This window comes from Heliangelus exortis, chromosome 24 (assembly GCF_036169615.1).
Source record: "Heliangelus exortis chromosome 24, bHelExo1.hap1, whole genome shotgun sequence".
In the NCBI taxonomy this organism is placed as follows: domain Eukaryota; kingdom Metazoa; phylum Chordata; class Aves; order Apodiformes; family Trochilidae; genus Heliangelus; species Heliangelus exortis.
The window spans coordinates 4,824,346-4,839,850 of record NC_092445.1 but is presented as its reverse complement, the minus strand read 5'-3'; the positions used below and the strand labels follow the sequence as shown (position 1 = coordinate 4,839,850).

The window sequence follows — 15,505 nt, the reverse complement described above, 5'->3', positions numbered from 1 at the left end:
AATGAGGGACATGAAGTTAAGTGGGAAGATTGTAGTTAGTTTTTTGATGGTTCCTTCTTATGGTCTTGTAGTTACTTGTGAGATAAGTACAATAACACACCTTTTACCTGGGTGTATTTAATAAGTATTTCCACTCTTCCAGCATTCATGTATGTGGTCAAAGTGCTGTTAATTGTGGTGTTAATTGTTACAACAAGTGAAAGATGAACCACAATGCAGTGCTGTGCACACTTGAGTTGTGAGTTAGAGTCCAAGTAATTCTTTGAAGTGTACTGGATGGTCATATGGTTAAAAATGTTTGTTTCATTCTGGTTTTGATACAACAGAAGAAGAAGAAGAAGTTCAACCCCGAATCATTGTGGTACCTGTTCCTGTACCAGTGTTTGTGCCAGTCCCCCTTCACCTCTACACTCAGTACACACCAGTTCCACTTGGGATGCCAGTACCTGTAAGTTATACTTCAGCTCCAGTAGAGAACTGGTTTACAGGCTTGGTTCTGAACAGGATACAGGTGGTGTCACTGGGTTTTGGGATTAGTCATGCAAGTGCTGTTTGCAGTCCCTGAAGCTGTTTCGAAGGCCTTGAAGCCTTCCCATACTGCATTCTTGTTTGGTTAAGCATCATCCCACAAACCCACCAATTTTTTTAGGGTTTCTGCAGAAATGAAACAAGTTATGCTGTCTGGAGTTACTTTAAAATTAAGTTTAGTAGTCCTAAAATACATGTTAAATTATATGAGAGGAATCTCCCCTGGGTATTTTCTGTTTCCTTTCACCCCTGAATAAACTAACATCTCCTACATCTTCCATAGGTTCCAGTTCCCATGCTCTTCCCAACTACCCTGGATAACGCTGATAAGATCATTGAAACTATTCAGGACATCAAGGAAAGGATTCCCACAAATCCATTTGAAGCTGATCTCCTTCAGATGGCAGAAATGATTGCAGAAGATGATGAGAAAGAAAAACCCCACTCTCATGGTGGTATGTGATGTTTTTTGAAAAGGAAACTAAATGCAGTGGGATGGAGGTCCCCTCATCATGGAAAATAGGTAGAGAGGTAGATGTAGGGCCCATGTTGGCTGCTTCCCAAGTGCACATGGCCTGTTAAATGGTCCCATTGTCTTACCAGGTTTATTTTCCACAATGAAAGTGTTCATGCAGCTAAAGTACCAGCCTAGACAGGACTACAGTGCTTATGTCTTTGCAGTTTTGATGACTTTTTCTTTTAAAATAAAGAAACCTCCTGGAAATTGGATATTTGGAGGTAATTTTGGCTCTGTGTGCAATATTCTGTTCTTTGTTTTGAAGGGATGAAAACAGTTAGAATAGGTCAGTTCTGCAGTTCTGTTTCTCCCATAACAGCATAGGCTGGGAGACTGTTAGGAGGACTCTAGTGGAGGAGATTCTAGGTCATGTGTGGCATTGTTAAGGGCTACCACATAGAGGGCTTTTTGTAGCAGTTATGTAACCTGTCAGTCATTTGTAGATACAGATTTCCTTCTTTTTTCAAAGGATCTCAAACTTCTGAGCACGAGCTCTTCCTGGACCCCAAGATATTTGAGAAAGGTCAGTTGGATTTTTTTTTTTTTTTTTTTTTTTCAAATAGATTTCGATCCTGCTGGATCTTTTCTGGCAAACTCCTCTTTTTGTCTGTCCTTTCCCCATGGTGTATCTGATCACTCTCATTGCAGACCAAGGCAGCACTTACAGTGGAGATCTGGAGTCAGAAGCAGTGTCCACTCCACACAGCTGGGAGGAGGAGCTGAATCACTATGCCTTACGATCAACTGCCCTGCCAGAGCCTGATCCAGAACTCAAGCAGTTCTCCAAAGGTGATGTGGAACAGGACCTGGAGGCAGATTTTCCATCAGGTCTGTATAATGTGAAGAAGAACGTGTTGTAGCATAAAACCTCACACACAAAACAAAGAAAGCCAGACAGGTCTGTATCCAGTCTCCTGCTCCTTTTATAAAAGTCCATATTGCATTTAAGAGAGTAATGCATGATGTATGTAACAGAGAATATTTTTAAGATACTTTAAAACCATAGATACAGGTACTAAGAACCTCTGAAAATTAAGTCCCTGTTTTTAAGATTATTTAATTAGATTCATATTTGCTCTGAGCTCACAATCTAAGTACACACAATTTTCTGAGTAAGCATTGCAGCAGAGGCCTGCTTGTGAAAGGTGTGTGTTTTCATTTAGGAAATCTGGGTATGTAAAGGTGCAGTAATGTATCAGCTCTACTGAAAATTGCTGTTAAAAAAATAGTACTGCTGTCTTTAAAGACAATGTTGTACAAAAACCCCAAAAGGAGTAGCAGGAAGTCTTGCTTGACTCCTCTAAATTAATCACCTCTCTGTCTGTAGATCTCATCCACTTGAATGGTGCAGAAAAGTGTAAGTTTGCCTGAATAAGTACACCCACTCTTTGGGTGTTTTTCCTCTTCTGAGAATTTACTGTCTTGACACAGAAGGTATATATATTGCCTAACTATTTAGAGCCTTTTCCCATATACAGATGAGGTTGCCAGCTGTAGGATATTCCACAGTAGCTAAGTGACACTTCTACCTGGGCTGTTAAATCATATCATTAAACTCTTAATGGTGTTGATTTGACTTCAGACTCATTTGACCCTCTCAGTAAAGGACTGGGTTTGCATTCACGTTCACGAGCAAGACGGAGACACAGAGATGGCTTTCCACAGCCCAAGAGAAGGGTAAGAAATACTGCTGGAACACAAGTTCCTTGCATTGGAAGAAATAACATTATGTGCATGCTTATTCTCAGAAGTGAAAAATACTGCTCCAGGGTGAAAATGAGAAGTCAGTTTAACTGTACCGTGTATTTTTTCCTGTTCTGCTATAGGAGACAAGATTTTCTTTCTTCCCCCTCTGGAACTGAGTAGAATAAATGCTCTTTTCAGTGTGGAACATTTTTTACATGTGTATTGTTTGAAAGAACTTCAAAAGAGAGGTCTTTTAAGTAGCCTCATAATCTAGGGGAAATAATAATTTTTTTTCTTATGCCACCAGTATTTCTGTGCATATTTATCAGAGAGACAATTATAGTCTCTTATTGCATTTTTCTGTAAAATATGGTTAATGTTTGTCCACGTGTTAAAATTACATATATATCACTCTTAACTCTGACACAACAGTAGGATTTTGTTATGGCATTTTCATGTGAGATCGAGCTCAGCATCCAGAAATGAAGAGCTTGTGAAATGTTTATTTTTTTGGATGTGTTTGTTTGCCTGTAGGGACGGAAGAAGTCTGTAGTTTCTGTAGAGCCCCGGAATCTGATGCAGGGCTCCTATCCAGGTTGCTCTGTTTCTGGGATGACCCTGAAGTATATGTATGGAGTAAACGCCTGGAAAAACTGGGTCCAATGGAAAAATGCACAGGAAGAACAAGGGGACATAAAGTTTTCAGGTAATTTTTTCTTTCTCAGTGGAGATAGAAATACTCAGCTGAAGAGCACTTGGTGTGTACAATGTTCATATAAAAGTTAGGATGAGATATTACTGAGTTTTAGAATACCCCTGGGTGGAGAAAAGATGTTATGGACTACTGCCTGATGTCTTTTCATGCATTTAAAATCATAGCTATTACATTCTTAATTGATCTGTTACCTATTAAAACAGGCTCTAAAGTCACAGATTTCTTTTTTGACATTACAAATGTTAGTCTTTTAACCTCCACTTAATGTTTATTTGAATGTAGTAATTATTCATTTGCAGAAGAAACAGCTGCAGAGCTGTTTTCAGGCCACAATTCTAAGTTGACAACCCCAGCTTGGTCCCAGCTTTTTCATCTGTAGCCAAGGCATTCACAAAGTTTTTGTCAACATAAGTGTTTGCTGTAAAAAAATTGTGTTACAACATTCAAATCTTAACACTGTACTCCTAGGCTTCACAGCAGGAAAAAAGAATCTTCCAAAAAACTACCCATTCTGTGCTACACCCTGCTTGAAAATAACTTTAAAAGAGGTGAACTGTTGCTTGGGTTTCATCATGGGTGGTAGATAATAATGATAATATAAATGTCACTTGTTTGCATTTCCAATTGTGGATTTTTAATTTTTTTTTTCTTTTTTTCTTGTTTTCTTTTTTTTTGGTCACAAAAGCACTGCATTCCTGGGGTTTGGCAGTGTCCAGCTACCCTTTTCCCTGTTCTCAAGTCTGTCCTGCATGCTTGGACCAAGAGTTTTTGTTTGCAAACTTCCAGAGTCAAGCAGAGAATTTAAGAATATAGTTGAGCTTTTTGGGGAATGATGGAAAAAAGAGCAAACTGTATTAAATACTTCCAGAATGTAAAGAATGAGGTGTGGCAGGGCTTATAAGATAAAGATCCCAATGGAAAACATTCTGGTTAGAATGAGATCTGCCTTGACCTCTCTTACTTGGAATTCTTGTTGTGATTACATTAGAACATCTGGTTTTCGTTTCCCAGAGGAAAAGCCATCACATGGTTACTGTGTTTTCTTCTTGTGGCTGAGGAAGCAAACATTACAGTCACTTCCAGAAAAGTGTCTGCCCAAAAGGTTCCCACTCAGTCCCAAGCAGACCCTGCTGTAAGGTGTGGAGCAAAGGGTCCATTGCAGACCCTTTGATCAACCAGTTCTCTCCTTGCCCAGCTTCCCTTTCTGAGCCCCAAGCACAGCCCTCTGAGCTTTTCATCCCCTCTCCCTTTAAGGAGTCAAATACCTGCCCTCAACTCATGGCCAGAATTATTAGGAAATACTCTGGATGTGTCCCTTGGGGTTCCCCTGAGTCCATCTAAAGGAGATGAAAACTGTTTCTCAGCCCTGCCTGGAGTACCTGCAGTCACTGCCATGCCCCAGCCTGGGGCTCAGCAAAATCCCCAACCCTGTCATGCTCAGCTTTGCATACCTGCATCCTTATTACTCACTTGCAGCATTTGTACTGGCTGCTCATGCTGGTGGTTTGTTTTTTTCTGGGGCCAAATCCTCATTTACTTGTTAGACAACAGGCCACAGTTCACAGGTTCAGTCATATTGGGCCCCTCAGCTCAGGAAGGAGATTGAGGTGCTGGAGCAGGTCCAAAGGAGGCAACTGGGCTGGTGAAGGGATCCAGCACAGATCCTATGAGGAGAGGCTGAGGGAGCTGGGGGTGTTGAGGCTGGAGAAGAGGAGGCTCAGGGGAGACCTCATCACTCTCTGCAACTCCCTGAAAGGAGGTTGGAGCCAGGGGGGGTTGGGCTCTTTTCCCAGGCAACTCTCAGCAAGACAAGAGGGCACAAGAGGTCTCAAGTTGTGCCAGGGGAGGTTTAGGTTGGACATGAGAAAGAATTTCTTTAGGGAGAGGGTGCTCAGCCATTGGAATGGGCTGCCCAGGGAAGGGGTGGATTCTCCATCCCTGGAGATATTTCCAAAGAGCCTGGATGTGGCACTCAGTGCCATGGGCTGGGAACCACGGGGGGAGTGGATCAAGGGTTGGACTTGATGAGCTCTGAGGTCCTTTCCAACCCAGCCAGTTCTATGATTCTATGATATGGACACTTCGTGTGTGAGACAGAAGACTAAATAGCTCCACCTACATGAGATAATGAGTGTGAAAAGATTTTAGCTTGTTGAATCAAGCTGATTTTTCTAATAATTTTCTTCTCCACAGTTCGTCCTGTGAAACTCAAGGAGGACATTCTCTCATGCACTTTTGCTGAGCTGAGTTTTGGCTTGTGCCAGTTTATTCAAGAGGTGCGGAGACCAAATGGAGAAAAATATGATCCTGACAGCATCTTATACTTGTGCCTTGGAATTCAGCAGGTAACTCAGAGATTTGGGGTATTGCTGAGAAATACCCCAACTTGCTATGGTTATTCATGCATTATATCCATGGTTGGGTTTTGTAGGGGAGGCAAGAATGTCTTTTTTTTCGTGTTTTATTCTTAGCCTGTCTTTATCCTGTATTTGACTAATTTGTCTGGACTAGAGTGAATGAGCTGCTTCTGTTGGGAGGAAGTCAGTGTGGAGGGCAGGTTGTTTCTACCTGGACATAAATCTTTGGGTTTGGTACCTTTTTAATTTTTTTCATGCATAGCCATGGAATTATCTTAACTATTTTTTTCCTGGCTACGCTTGGAAAAAAATGTAATAAGAATTGAAATTTGAAGTGCCATTGATGAGGTCTGGGAGTACCAGCATTTCTGGTGTATTCCAGTTTTGACCAAATTTTTGATACACTCTCCTGGCTTGTAGAAAACTTTTCTTTTTAATTGCTGTTGGATGGGAATTTAAAGGACTTCCACATTGATCCTGTAAGTTGAGCTCTCTCAGCAGCCAAGTGCTGGGCCTGTATCTCCTGTCAGAAGGTATTAACAGGTAAAGTTCTTTCTAATAGAAGGGCACTCAGTAACTCTTCTGGGTTTTATAGGCAGACTTTTTTGAGGAATATCTAACACTTAAGAGGACGATAATTTTTCAGAAAATGGCTCTAAAGCTTGGAATATTAACAGTAAGTCCTGCCTAGATCTCACATTTCATATTGGGAAGGTCCCAGCCCCTGCAGAAAATTTGATTTTATATTTACTGTAGATTTCAGGCAAGTGGTTTGGACCGTAAGACACTGGGTCATCAGAAAGGAAAAGAATCTGATGTCCTGTATCTTCTCTGCAATGTTATATATTCACAAACTGTATGTCTTCCTCTTTTTTCTCTTGTAGTACCTGTTTGAGAATGGTAGAATAGATAACATTTTTACCGAGCCCTATTCCAGGTTTATGATTGAACTTACAAAACTTTTGAAAATCTGGGAACCTACAATTCTTCCAAATGGTAGGACTATTATTTTGTTTTGTGTAGCTGCATGACAAAGCCGTATTATAAATTAATATTTTCTCAATGCCATGAAGAAGAATGTAATCTGAGGCATTCACATGAGTCCTTGCTTTCTCCTCCCTGTAGTTGTTTGTGGTAGATTAGAATCATGGATTTCAGGGTAACTGAAAGATTGTAAGAATATGGGGACAGTCCTGAAATGACATAAATAAACCTCTTTTTTCTTTGCCCATTGTCTCCAGGTTATATGTTCTCAAGAATTGAAGAGGAGCACTTGTGGGAATGCAAACAGCTGGGTGCATATTCCCCCATTGTTTTACTGAACACACTTCTGTTCTTCAACACCAAATACTTCCAACTAAAGAATGTCAGTGAGCACCTGAAACTGTCCTTTGCCCATGTTATAAGACGCACCCGAATTCTGAAGTATAATACTAAGATGACATATTTACGTTTTTTCCCACCCTTTCAAAAACAAGAGGTAGAATCAGGTAAGTCACTGCTTTCTGATCATCTGGATTTTGGCAACCACATTTGCATTTGCTGCTCCTTTTTTTTTTTTTCAAAAAGGACTGAGGAGAAAAATAGGTTGTGCGGTAAGCAGAGCTATGAGTAGTTTGACTTCTACTGTTTGACTTCTACTGTTATCCTCTACTTTTTCAAAATTTTTTCACTCTAGTAGGGTTTAAAGAGAAAATCTGTGTGAGCCAAAGCACCAAGTGAAAATTTTCAACAGAGGTGCCATGCTTTGAATAATATTCTTTTATAACCTTCTAGTCATACATTGTCTTCTGTGTGACACAAAGTCCCATCAGGCTGGTGCTAGGCTGCCACATGATGGCTTGTTCTCGAAAGCACTGGTTTTCACTGAACTTCTCTGATGCCCTTTTTTTGTGTTCAGATAAATTATCTGTAGGCAAAAGGAAACGCAGTGAAGATGAGGAGGTTTCAACTGCAGTGGAAATGGCTGAAAATACAGATAATCCCCTGCGATGTCCAGTCCGACTGTATGAATTTTATTTATCAAAATGGTAAGTGACAGAATTTTATTTTTTTTTTAATATGTGCATAGACTTGAACAGGCTTTTGGGCACGGATCCTGCTCAGACCTTTTGTGCTCGTGCTGTGGGCTCCTCCCTCCAATTCCTGCTCCGTCAGGATGCACAGAACCAGCACTGCTGCTGCTGGGCTCAGCAAATAAGTGGTGGTTGTTACTGATGGTGAGTCCAGAGCAGAGTTAGAGAAAGAGGTGGATTCTTTAAATATCTGGTTACACATCCACAGGGTGTAAACAGACAAGGGGCATTACAGCAGTGGCATTCACACCTCCTGCAGTTCCCATGTAAGACCCTTCTTTTGAGAAGATTATAACAAATACCCTGACATCATGTTCCTTCTGAAAGAGGAAAAATATGAATTAGGTAAATCTGCTGATAGCTTTTGCTTGCTGAAATGTGAGGTTAACTTCTATTTGAGGGTTAGAAAGGAGACTGGCAAGGATATAGATATCAATCATTTTATATCTTATGTTTCTGTATCAACTTCAATTAGATCATTGAGCAGGTGGAATATGATGTTCTTCTCTTTTCAAAGAAAATACACATGCAACATGAAACAGCATCTCATTAGTGTCAGCTAAAACTCAAACAAATCACCCTCAAAAATGCTCCTGCTGGGCTTACTACAAATAGTCCCATTACCTAGGCAAAGGCATGCCTAGCAGCTGTTCTGCCTCTTTGTCTCCCTCTTCTTACCTTCCTTGTCTTCACTTGCATGTCATTAGAAGCTTTTAGCTGTCCTTGGTCTGGGAAAACAGTTTTGTGCTCGTCCTCACATATCACAGCTGAGCTCCTGCAGTGGTGCAAGCAGCAGTAAAACTCCACTTTGCTGTGTTAATGGGAATATTTCAAAACCAGGCAGGAGGGATCCTTGCTCTAGTGGACTTCGTGTCTTCCTACCAGAGCCTGAAAGCTGCTTGCAGGTCAGGTGATCACTCTTTCAAGGAGATGGGCTCACCATTCTGCACCATTTAGCAGGCAAACTAGGCTTTAGTTTAGTTTAGTTTAGTTTAGTTTAGTTTAGTTTAGTTTAGTGCTCTCTCTTGAACATTTCCTGTGCCACAGTACACAGCAGTTCAGAGACTGAATGTCAAATGCAGCTCTTGACTGTATCAAGACACCAGTGCCATTTATCAGGTGATACCATGATTAAAGAACCAAATCTGCAAAGAATTCACTCTTAATTTTCTCTTTCTTTAAAAGCAACTAGTGCAAAGTGACCTGGAAGTAACCTGACTGTCCCCTAAGTTGGAAGGGGGCAACCAAGTCACAGACAAAAAGATTGTTCTGACACTGTTTAAATCACTGTGATGTTGTCCCAGTGTCGCTTTCCTTTTCTTTCCTGCTTCTCCTCAACAGTTTGGTGAGTAGGGCTGTTGATGCTGCCTCCAGGTAATGTGCTCTTCCTTCCCTTTTGACAGTTCTGAAAGTGTGAAGCAGAGAAGTGATGTGTTTTACCTTCAGCCCGAGCGCTCCTGCGTCCCCAACAGCCCCATGTGGTATTCCACATTGCCAATAGACCCGGGAACCTTGGACATCATGTTAACAAGGATTCTTATGGTGAGGGAGGTACACGAAGAACTTGCCAAAGTCAAATCAGAGGACTCTGATATTGAGTTATCAGACTAACTGAAGTGGGGTATTTTCCTTTGAGTACACATCAGAAGCACCAAACTGTGAATACGTCCAGCCTTTGGAAAATGTGTATCCAGTAAGCCGAGATAACGTCACCCACAGGCACATTTTGAACCACAGTGGATGTACAAACTGGAACTGGAAGGAAGCAAGCTGTGTAAGCTGCAAGAAACAACGTCCTGTGGCACCAATAAGTCCTCTGAACAAATCCAAGATGAACTGACCTATCTGAGTGGTGCATAAATCCTTCATCTGTTTAGGATTTCTAAAAGTTGTGAGATACGTTAAAGGAAAAGAGTTGTGAAAAACCTCTCACAACGATGTTGGGCATGGAGAGCTAGACTGTGGCTCACGTGACTTCTCAGCCTGAGGGCTGGCAGTCCTTGCTGCCAAAGAATGTGTGGAGGTCCTGGAGCTCTCCACGAGGACAGGAGAGAAAGTAGTGGTGATACTGAGGCAGACACCTTCTGTTACAAACACACAGGCACATGGGCTTTTGTAATCTCGTTTGAAACTGGGATCAAACATCAGGAAGGCAGAAGCTGCTGGCAGGGCTGCCAGGGAAGCTCTCTAGATGGACAACTGGCTGCTGTTGGATGGTCACACGATGCCAGAATCTAGCTCTCAGTCAGGCTCACACCAGCTCTAGCTCTGTTGGGTCTCTGGTGTGGAAGAGGTGCTGTAGGTCAGACAAAGCGATCACGTTACGGGATGAACATTTCTGGGGTATGTACAGGAGAGTGACTGTCCTGGGGTATGTGCAGAAAATCCCTTACCTAGCCCAGTAGCTCTGCAGTCTGTTGATATAATCTAGCAAATACTGTGGTGCGCGGAAATTTTTTTTCCCTTAAGGCAGCTTTCCTTTCTCCTCTTTCCCTACTCCCATGGTTTGGTAATTTTATAAGGGGAATCTGGAGGGCCTTGTCATTTCAAGTGGAAGATACATGCACTCTTTCTCTTTCCACCTTTGCAACACCTGCAGTGTTGTACAAAGGATGCAGTATTACTTTTGACAACAGAACTGTGGTAGAAAATTACCATGTGTGTTTCTTTTCCCCACCCCACCCAAAGAGAGTTAGTTCTAGTGTTGGAGATTGAAAGAGATTTTTTTAAGGCTTGGCTGTTACTCTGTCTTTTTGAAAGAGAAGAGCTCCCAGATTGTGTTTAGAGGACAGGACATTATCAGATGCTGGCTCTGTCTCTGTCTTCTCAAGCTATAGGTGTGTGTTTCTGATGACCAGTGGTCACAAATTCATTGGAAACCCAAACTATTTTTAAAGAAGAGAATTGTATGGTTTTTATCTAGCTCTGGTCAGTTATCCATCTTCTGTAACAGGAGTCTGATATTTGATCTTGTCACTAAAATCTCAGAAGATGAAAATCAACAGCCTTTAATTATATTTCCTTTTTTTGTTTTGTTTGGTTTTGGTTTTTAATTATTTTTTTAGCAGTAACAAAAGTAATTTAACAAAAATAAAATCAGAAAGTAGTCTGTTGACGTTGTGTACTCGGTAGTCCTGTCCCTGCCTGTAACAGATTTCACTGATGTATTTTTTAATACAGAAAACTATGTGAAAAGTAAACCTGCCCCTGATTCTGTCTGCTGAAAGCCCATCTGTGTCTGTCATTTCTGATCAAAAATACGGCTCTCTCCATGTCCTGCCCTGGCTCTCCTGGGGAGAGGTTTCAGCCAGGGAACTGCTCAGGCACATGGAGGCTCAGTGATGCTCCTCAGGGCTTATCTTCTTCTGTGAACACCCACCTGCCCCTCCCCATAGTTATATTAAAACAGTGAAATAGCAAGCACTGTGTTTTGGGTTGGGATGGCTGGTAGAATGTTTCAGGGAAAAGAAAATAATTCTAGAAAGAACAGTGTATAGATCTGCAGAGGATGAAAGAAGTCTGAGCTGTGCCTGTTGCAGGCGTGCCCAGAACCTCCGTGGCAGCAAGAAAGGGGAAGAATTCCTCCAGGAATTCTGTATTTCTTGGACATCCCCTGCAAGAGTGCAGCTCCTCGTGGCTGCAGCTGCTGCCTTTGCCCTCTCCTTCCTGCCCTGAGAGTCGTCCACAGGGAAGAAGCAAGGGAGCAGCTGGGACAAGCTGTGGGGAGGGCAGGCTTCTCTTGGGTGAGGAGCAGCTGAAAAATAACCACAGCTGAGTTTACCCTTCCCAGACATGAACAGAACTATTCTCACAGAATGAAGCAGGTGTATTTGTACACGCTCATTTTTTGACCCTCACGCTTTCTTGTCTGAGGACACTTTCACATACAGTAATTTTTTTTCCAGGTACTTGGAATGAAAGATCTTTCCCTTTCATATTCTTTCAGTGAGAGAAGTCGAATCACTCTTAAGCTTGACTGGCTGAAAGCAAAGTTGTTAACTCATTTTACTTACTGGCCCTGGAATGAGAAAGCTTTCAGTGTAGTTTGATAAGGTAATTAATGGACCAAGCAGTTCTAGATTCAGTTCCTCCAGCAAGGAACCCTCTGCTTGGAGGCCCTTTGGCCCTTTGCCCAGGCTATTGTCAGACCAGTCAGGGTTCCCACTGTCTTGGAAGAGGGATTACCTTGAAGGGTTAAACTGTATTGATAGATCATACACACGAGACCAAAGTTTTGAACATGCAGAGCAAGCTGTTTATCAAAAACTATGTCTGAATCATTTGCTGGCCGTGCATCAGCGCTTATTACTTGAAATATTATTTTAATGAGAAAAAATCACACTGTAGTCTCAGTGTGGGCAGAGAAACAACGAAGATGAGGGTGAGAAAGATAAATAGATGATGCTTCCTGCTGACAGGGTTTCTGTCACTGTATCTTCTACTGTTCTGCAGCAAACTGCAAAATCTGCCAAGGAAGGGCATGCCTAGGTCTACAACCTTGGACTTTTTTAGTCTCTCCTCATGCTTATTTCTTACAGGAAAAGCCAGAAGAATTAGAAAAGATTGTTTTAACCAGCTGGGTGGCAGATGTCTTTCTTTAGGAAAAAGGTGTGGGTGACTTGACTTTGTCCCCAGTTAAACCACTGACTTGTTAAGCAGCCCAGGACCCAGAGTACACATCACTGCTGTTGTATAAAGTCTCCTGTTTCGTCCCTTGCCAATCTGTACCTCGGTTGTTCCCATCTGTAAATTGGCCAGACTTTCCTACCTCGTTTGGGCATTATGAGGCTAAATTCTGTAGGACGCTTTGCAGCCCTGTGATGAAAGGTGCTATGTAACTGCAAAGTGTTACTGCAAAAGATTTAAATAGATCACGAGTGCATCATAACCTATATTAAAAAGATTTTTTTCTTATATGAGAATTTATACAGTTCAATGTATGGTATTAATAAGTGAATTATTGAGACCTCCCCCAAAATAGTTTTTGTTGGAATCGTATCTGTATTCTGGAAAAGTGATTAAAAACCTTTAACCTTAATAAAAGAGTAGATCATCATTCCCTGTTTGCCCCTGCTTGGGACACAGCGTGGGACACATGGCACAAGAGTTGATCACACACCCACCCCAGCCTGGCTGCCATCCCAGGGGAGAGAGCACAGGACTCAAAACACTCCCAGTCTGGGGCTGTCCCAGCACTGCTGTGACCCCTGAGGTGCTCCAGGGGTTCTGGGGCCCCACCACACACCAGTCACCCTCATCCCTCATATTCCAAACACATTTCAGAGGTGCTTTCAGAGCGCTCGTTGCTCAAGCGTAGCTGCTGCTAAGCTGCTCTTCAGAGGGTGCCCCTGGCAGAAACCTGGGGCACCTTCTTGGCTTCACTCAGGTTTGTCACCAGAAGAGACTGGAAGCAGCTGCACCGAGGGTCCCCAGCGAAGCCAGCGCAGCATTGGCTCCAGTAGAGAGGCCTGCAGCTCCTGCAGAGACACAAAGAGGTGTGAAGACCCAGGAGCTCCAAGGCTGCCTGCTGCAGGACCCAGCAGCTGGCAGAGGAATCCAAGGACCAATCTGGACTGTGCCAAGGACCTCTCTGGACTCTTCCAGGCAGCCAGCCTGGGAGCAGGCTCTGCTCCCTGAGCACAACCAGACCCTTGTTAGCTGCTGACTGATGGGACACTGGTGTTGCTCAAGAGAGGAGCAAATGGCCACCTGCACAGCCCCTCCATGTCCTCAGCTTTGGGTGCCTGAGCCCAGCCTGCTATCCTGGCTTTATCTCTTCGACAGGTTTGGGTGATCCCTTGATGGCTTCAAGGGCTGTTCTGAGCTGATAAGCCCGTGGTGCAGCCCTGCAGGGAACACCCCAGCCCTGCTCAGCACCCCTGCCCACTCACCGATGGACTGCAGCAGGGCCACGATGCTGCCTGCAGGCACTGCTCCCCCGTTGGCTATGGCAGTTGCAGACATCATCTTGGCAGCCAGGGACCCAGCGAGGATCCCACCTTCTGTAAAGCCCATAAAAGAGACCACTGCTGGGATGCCGAAGGCCAATCCTGCAGGCAGGACACGGTGGTGTCAGCGTGGTCTGTGCCACCCCCATCTCCCCCCCTGCCAGCCTGGGAGCAGGAACAGGCAGCACAGCTCACCCAGCACCAGATCCTCACCTGCTCCAGCAGTGGCTGCTATCGCGGCTGTAGTCACCACCTCTAGAAATGATAAAAAGGAAAATGGCAGATGGGAGGGCAGCAGGAGGGGAGGCAGGAAAGGGGCCCTTTGCGGGGCAAGGCAGGAATAATGGCAGCAGCCCCCTTGGACCTCCCAGCCTTCAGCTGCCCCCAGCCCCTGCAGACCCCCCAGCTGGCCCGAGAGGAGAGGGGAGCAAGGGAAACCTCAGGGGGGTGCCCAGCACCACAGCCACCCTAAGATGGGTCTGTGTGTGCAGGGCAGCCCATGGAAGTCCCGGGAAGTGGTTTATTTCCTCACAGCATCAGCCATCCCCGTACCCCCCAGCACCTTACCAGGTCTGGCGATGACAAAATCTCCTTTGAGAGAGCGAGGGCAGTCAGTGGGCAGGGCCAGCAGTACAAGGGTCCCCTTCAGCCCCTGCCTGCATCCCCAGCCCCCTCCTGCCCCCTGCAGCAGCCTGTGCCCCTTCCCGGAGCATCCCAGTGCCTCACACCACTGGACAGCAATGGTCTCTTCTCAGAAACACCGAGGAAACGAGGCCTTGTCAGCACAGCCCTGCTGCCCCCCCTCCCTGTTCCCGTCCCACAAGAGCCCCTGTCCCCTGATCCCCCCGTCTCCCCCCACTCAAAAGCAGAAGTTGGTTTCCCGTGCTGCCCCGTTTCGGTGTCTGTGCCCCCAGCCCTGCAGCTTACCCATGGTGTGCTGGCTTGGTGAGCAACTCCTAGAGAAAGGGGATCCGATATGGACCTGGTTCTTCGAGAAACAAAAACAAGGTTGGTGTCAGAAATCAGCATGGCCCAGTCTGGGGGGGGGCGAGCAGCCCCCCGCTTTGTTCCCCCCCTCAGAAAAGGGGTGCAATCCCCAGACACGCATCATGGAGCACCCACCCCCCATGCCACTGACCTCTCCCTGACTGGAGCTCTCAGTGAGGCCAGAGCAAGCTCGGGTGCCTTAAAAAGCGTCTAGAAGTCAGGTGACTTCCAGGAAGTCGTTTCTGCTGAGTTTCGATTCTCAAAAATATTTACCTCTTTCCATGTTAACCCTTGGTGTGCCTGGCTCTGCTGGCACAGTTGGCAGCTGGGGCTGTCGCTCGCTCGTTGCCAGGGGTCAGTCCCCAGGAGCACCTCTTTGTCCCCCAACTCTTTGTCCCCCAGCCCCTTCACAGGGCGCCTTCAGCTGCCTCCCCTCTACGGGTGCCTCACAAAAAACAAACACCCATCCTCCCCCCCAACCCTCTGCACCCACTCCTCACCCTGAGCACTGGGGCGGGACGCAGCCATCCCCCTGGGAGCAGCCCCGGGCAGGCAGGACGCAGCGGGTGCCGTAGCTCATGTGCCGCTGCAGCTGGTTGAAGGGGACCAAATCCAGTTGCAAGTTGATCTGGTTCCTTTTTACCAGCCCCAGGGACACATTGTCTCTCCAGAGGCATCAACGCGGGCTGACA

The 15,505-nt window shown here is 44.7% G+C and overlaps 2 protein-coding genes across 8 annotated transcripts in view; one reads left to right on the top strand and one right to left on the bottom strand.

Annotated features, from left to right (window-relative positions):
• The window catches only part of LOC139807105 (zinc finger MYM-type protein 4-like), a 37,803-nt gene extending 24,882 nt beyond the window's left edge, over positions 1 to 12,921 (top strand). For 4 of the 7 annotated variants that reach the window (XM_071767642.1, XM_071767645.1, XM_071767641.1 and 1 more), the window contains 12 exons: positions 327 to 448; positions 812 to 983; positions 1,132 to 1,266; positions 1,515 to 1,568; positions 1,694 to 1,873; positions 2,628 to 2,722; positions 3,266 to 3,437; positions 5,640 to 5,791; positions 6,688 to 6,799; positions 7,045 to 7,293; positions 7,704 to 7,833; positions 9,282 to 12,921. In XM_071767642.1, the coding sequence (XP_071623743.1) occupies positions 327 to 448; positions 812 to 983; positions 1,132 to 1,266; positions 1,515 to 1,568; positions 1,694 to 1,873; positions 2,628 to 2,722; positions 3,266 to 3,437; positions 5,640 to 5,791; positions 6,688 to 6,799; positions 7,045 to 7,293; positions 7,704 to 7,833; positions 9,282 to 9,489 (1,781 nt within the window). In that variant the 3' untranslated portion in view covers positions 9,490 to 12,921. The remainder of the gene's footprint in view (positions 1 to 326; positions 449 to 811; positions 984 to 1,131; positions 1,267 to 1,514; positions 1,569 to 1,693; positions 1,874 to 2,627; positions 2,723 to 3,265; positions 3,438 to 5,639; positions 5,792 to 6,687; positions 6,800 to 7,044; positions 7,294 to 7,703; positions 7,834 to 9,281) is intronic. The other 3 variants (XR_011730468.1, XM_071767644.1, XR_011730469.1) reach the window with 3 other exon arrangements.
• Positions 12,111 to 15,505, bottom strand: LOC139807107 (interferon alpha-inducible protein 27, mitochondrial-like). Its single transcript, XM_071767650.1, has 5 exons — positions 15,314 to 15,505; positions 14,754 to 14,814; positions 14,040 to 14,081; positions 13,770 to 13,928; positions 12,111 to 13,355 (listed from the first exon to the last, which is right to left on the bottom strand). The coding sequence occupies exons 1-5, from the start codon at positions 15,488 to 15,490 to the stop codon at positions 13,270 to 13,272; spliced, it is 525 nt and encodes a 174-aa protein (XP_071623751.1). The 5' UTR covers positions 15,491 to 15,505; the 3' UTR covers positions 12,111 to 13,269.

Bases quoted from the DNA above. Each gene is read 5' to 3' on its own strand.
- LOC139807107 (XM_071767650.1), bottom strand. From the start codon at position 15,490: ATGCCTCTGGAGAGACAATGTGTCCCTGGGGCTGGTAAAAAGGAACCA. The intron at 13,929-14,039 runs GTGAGGATCTGG...TCCTGCCTGCAG, and splicing joins AGCAGCCACTGCTGGAGCAG to GATTGGCCTTCGGCATCCCA. The intron at 13,356-13,769 runs GTGAGTGGGCAG...GTGTCTCTGCAG, and splicing joins GGCCCTGCTGCAGTCCATCG to GAGCTGCAGGCCTCTCTACT.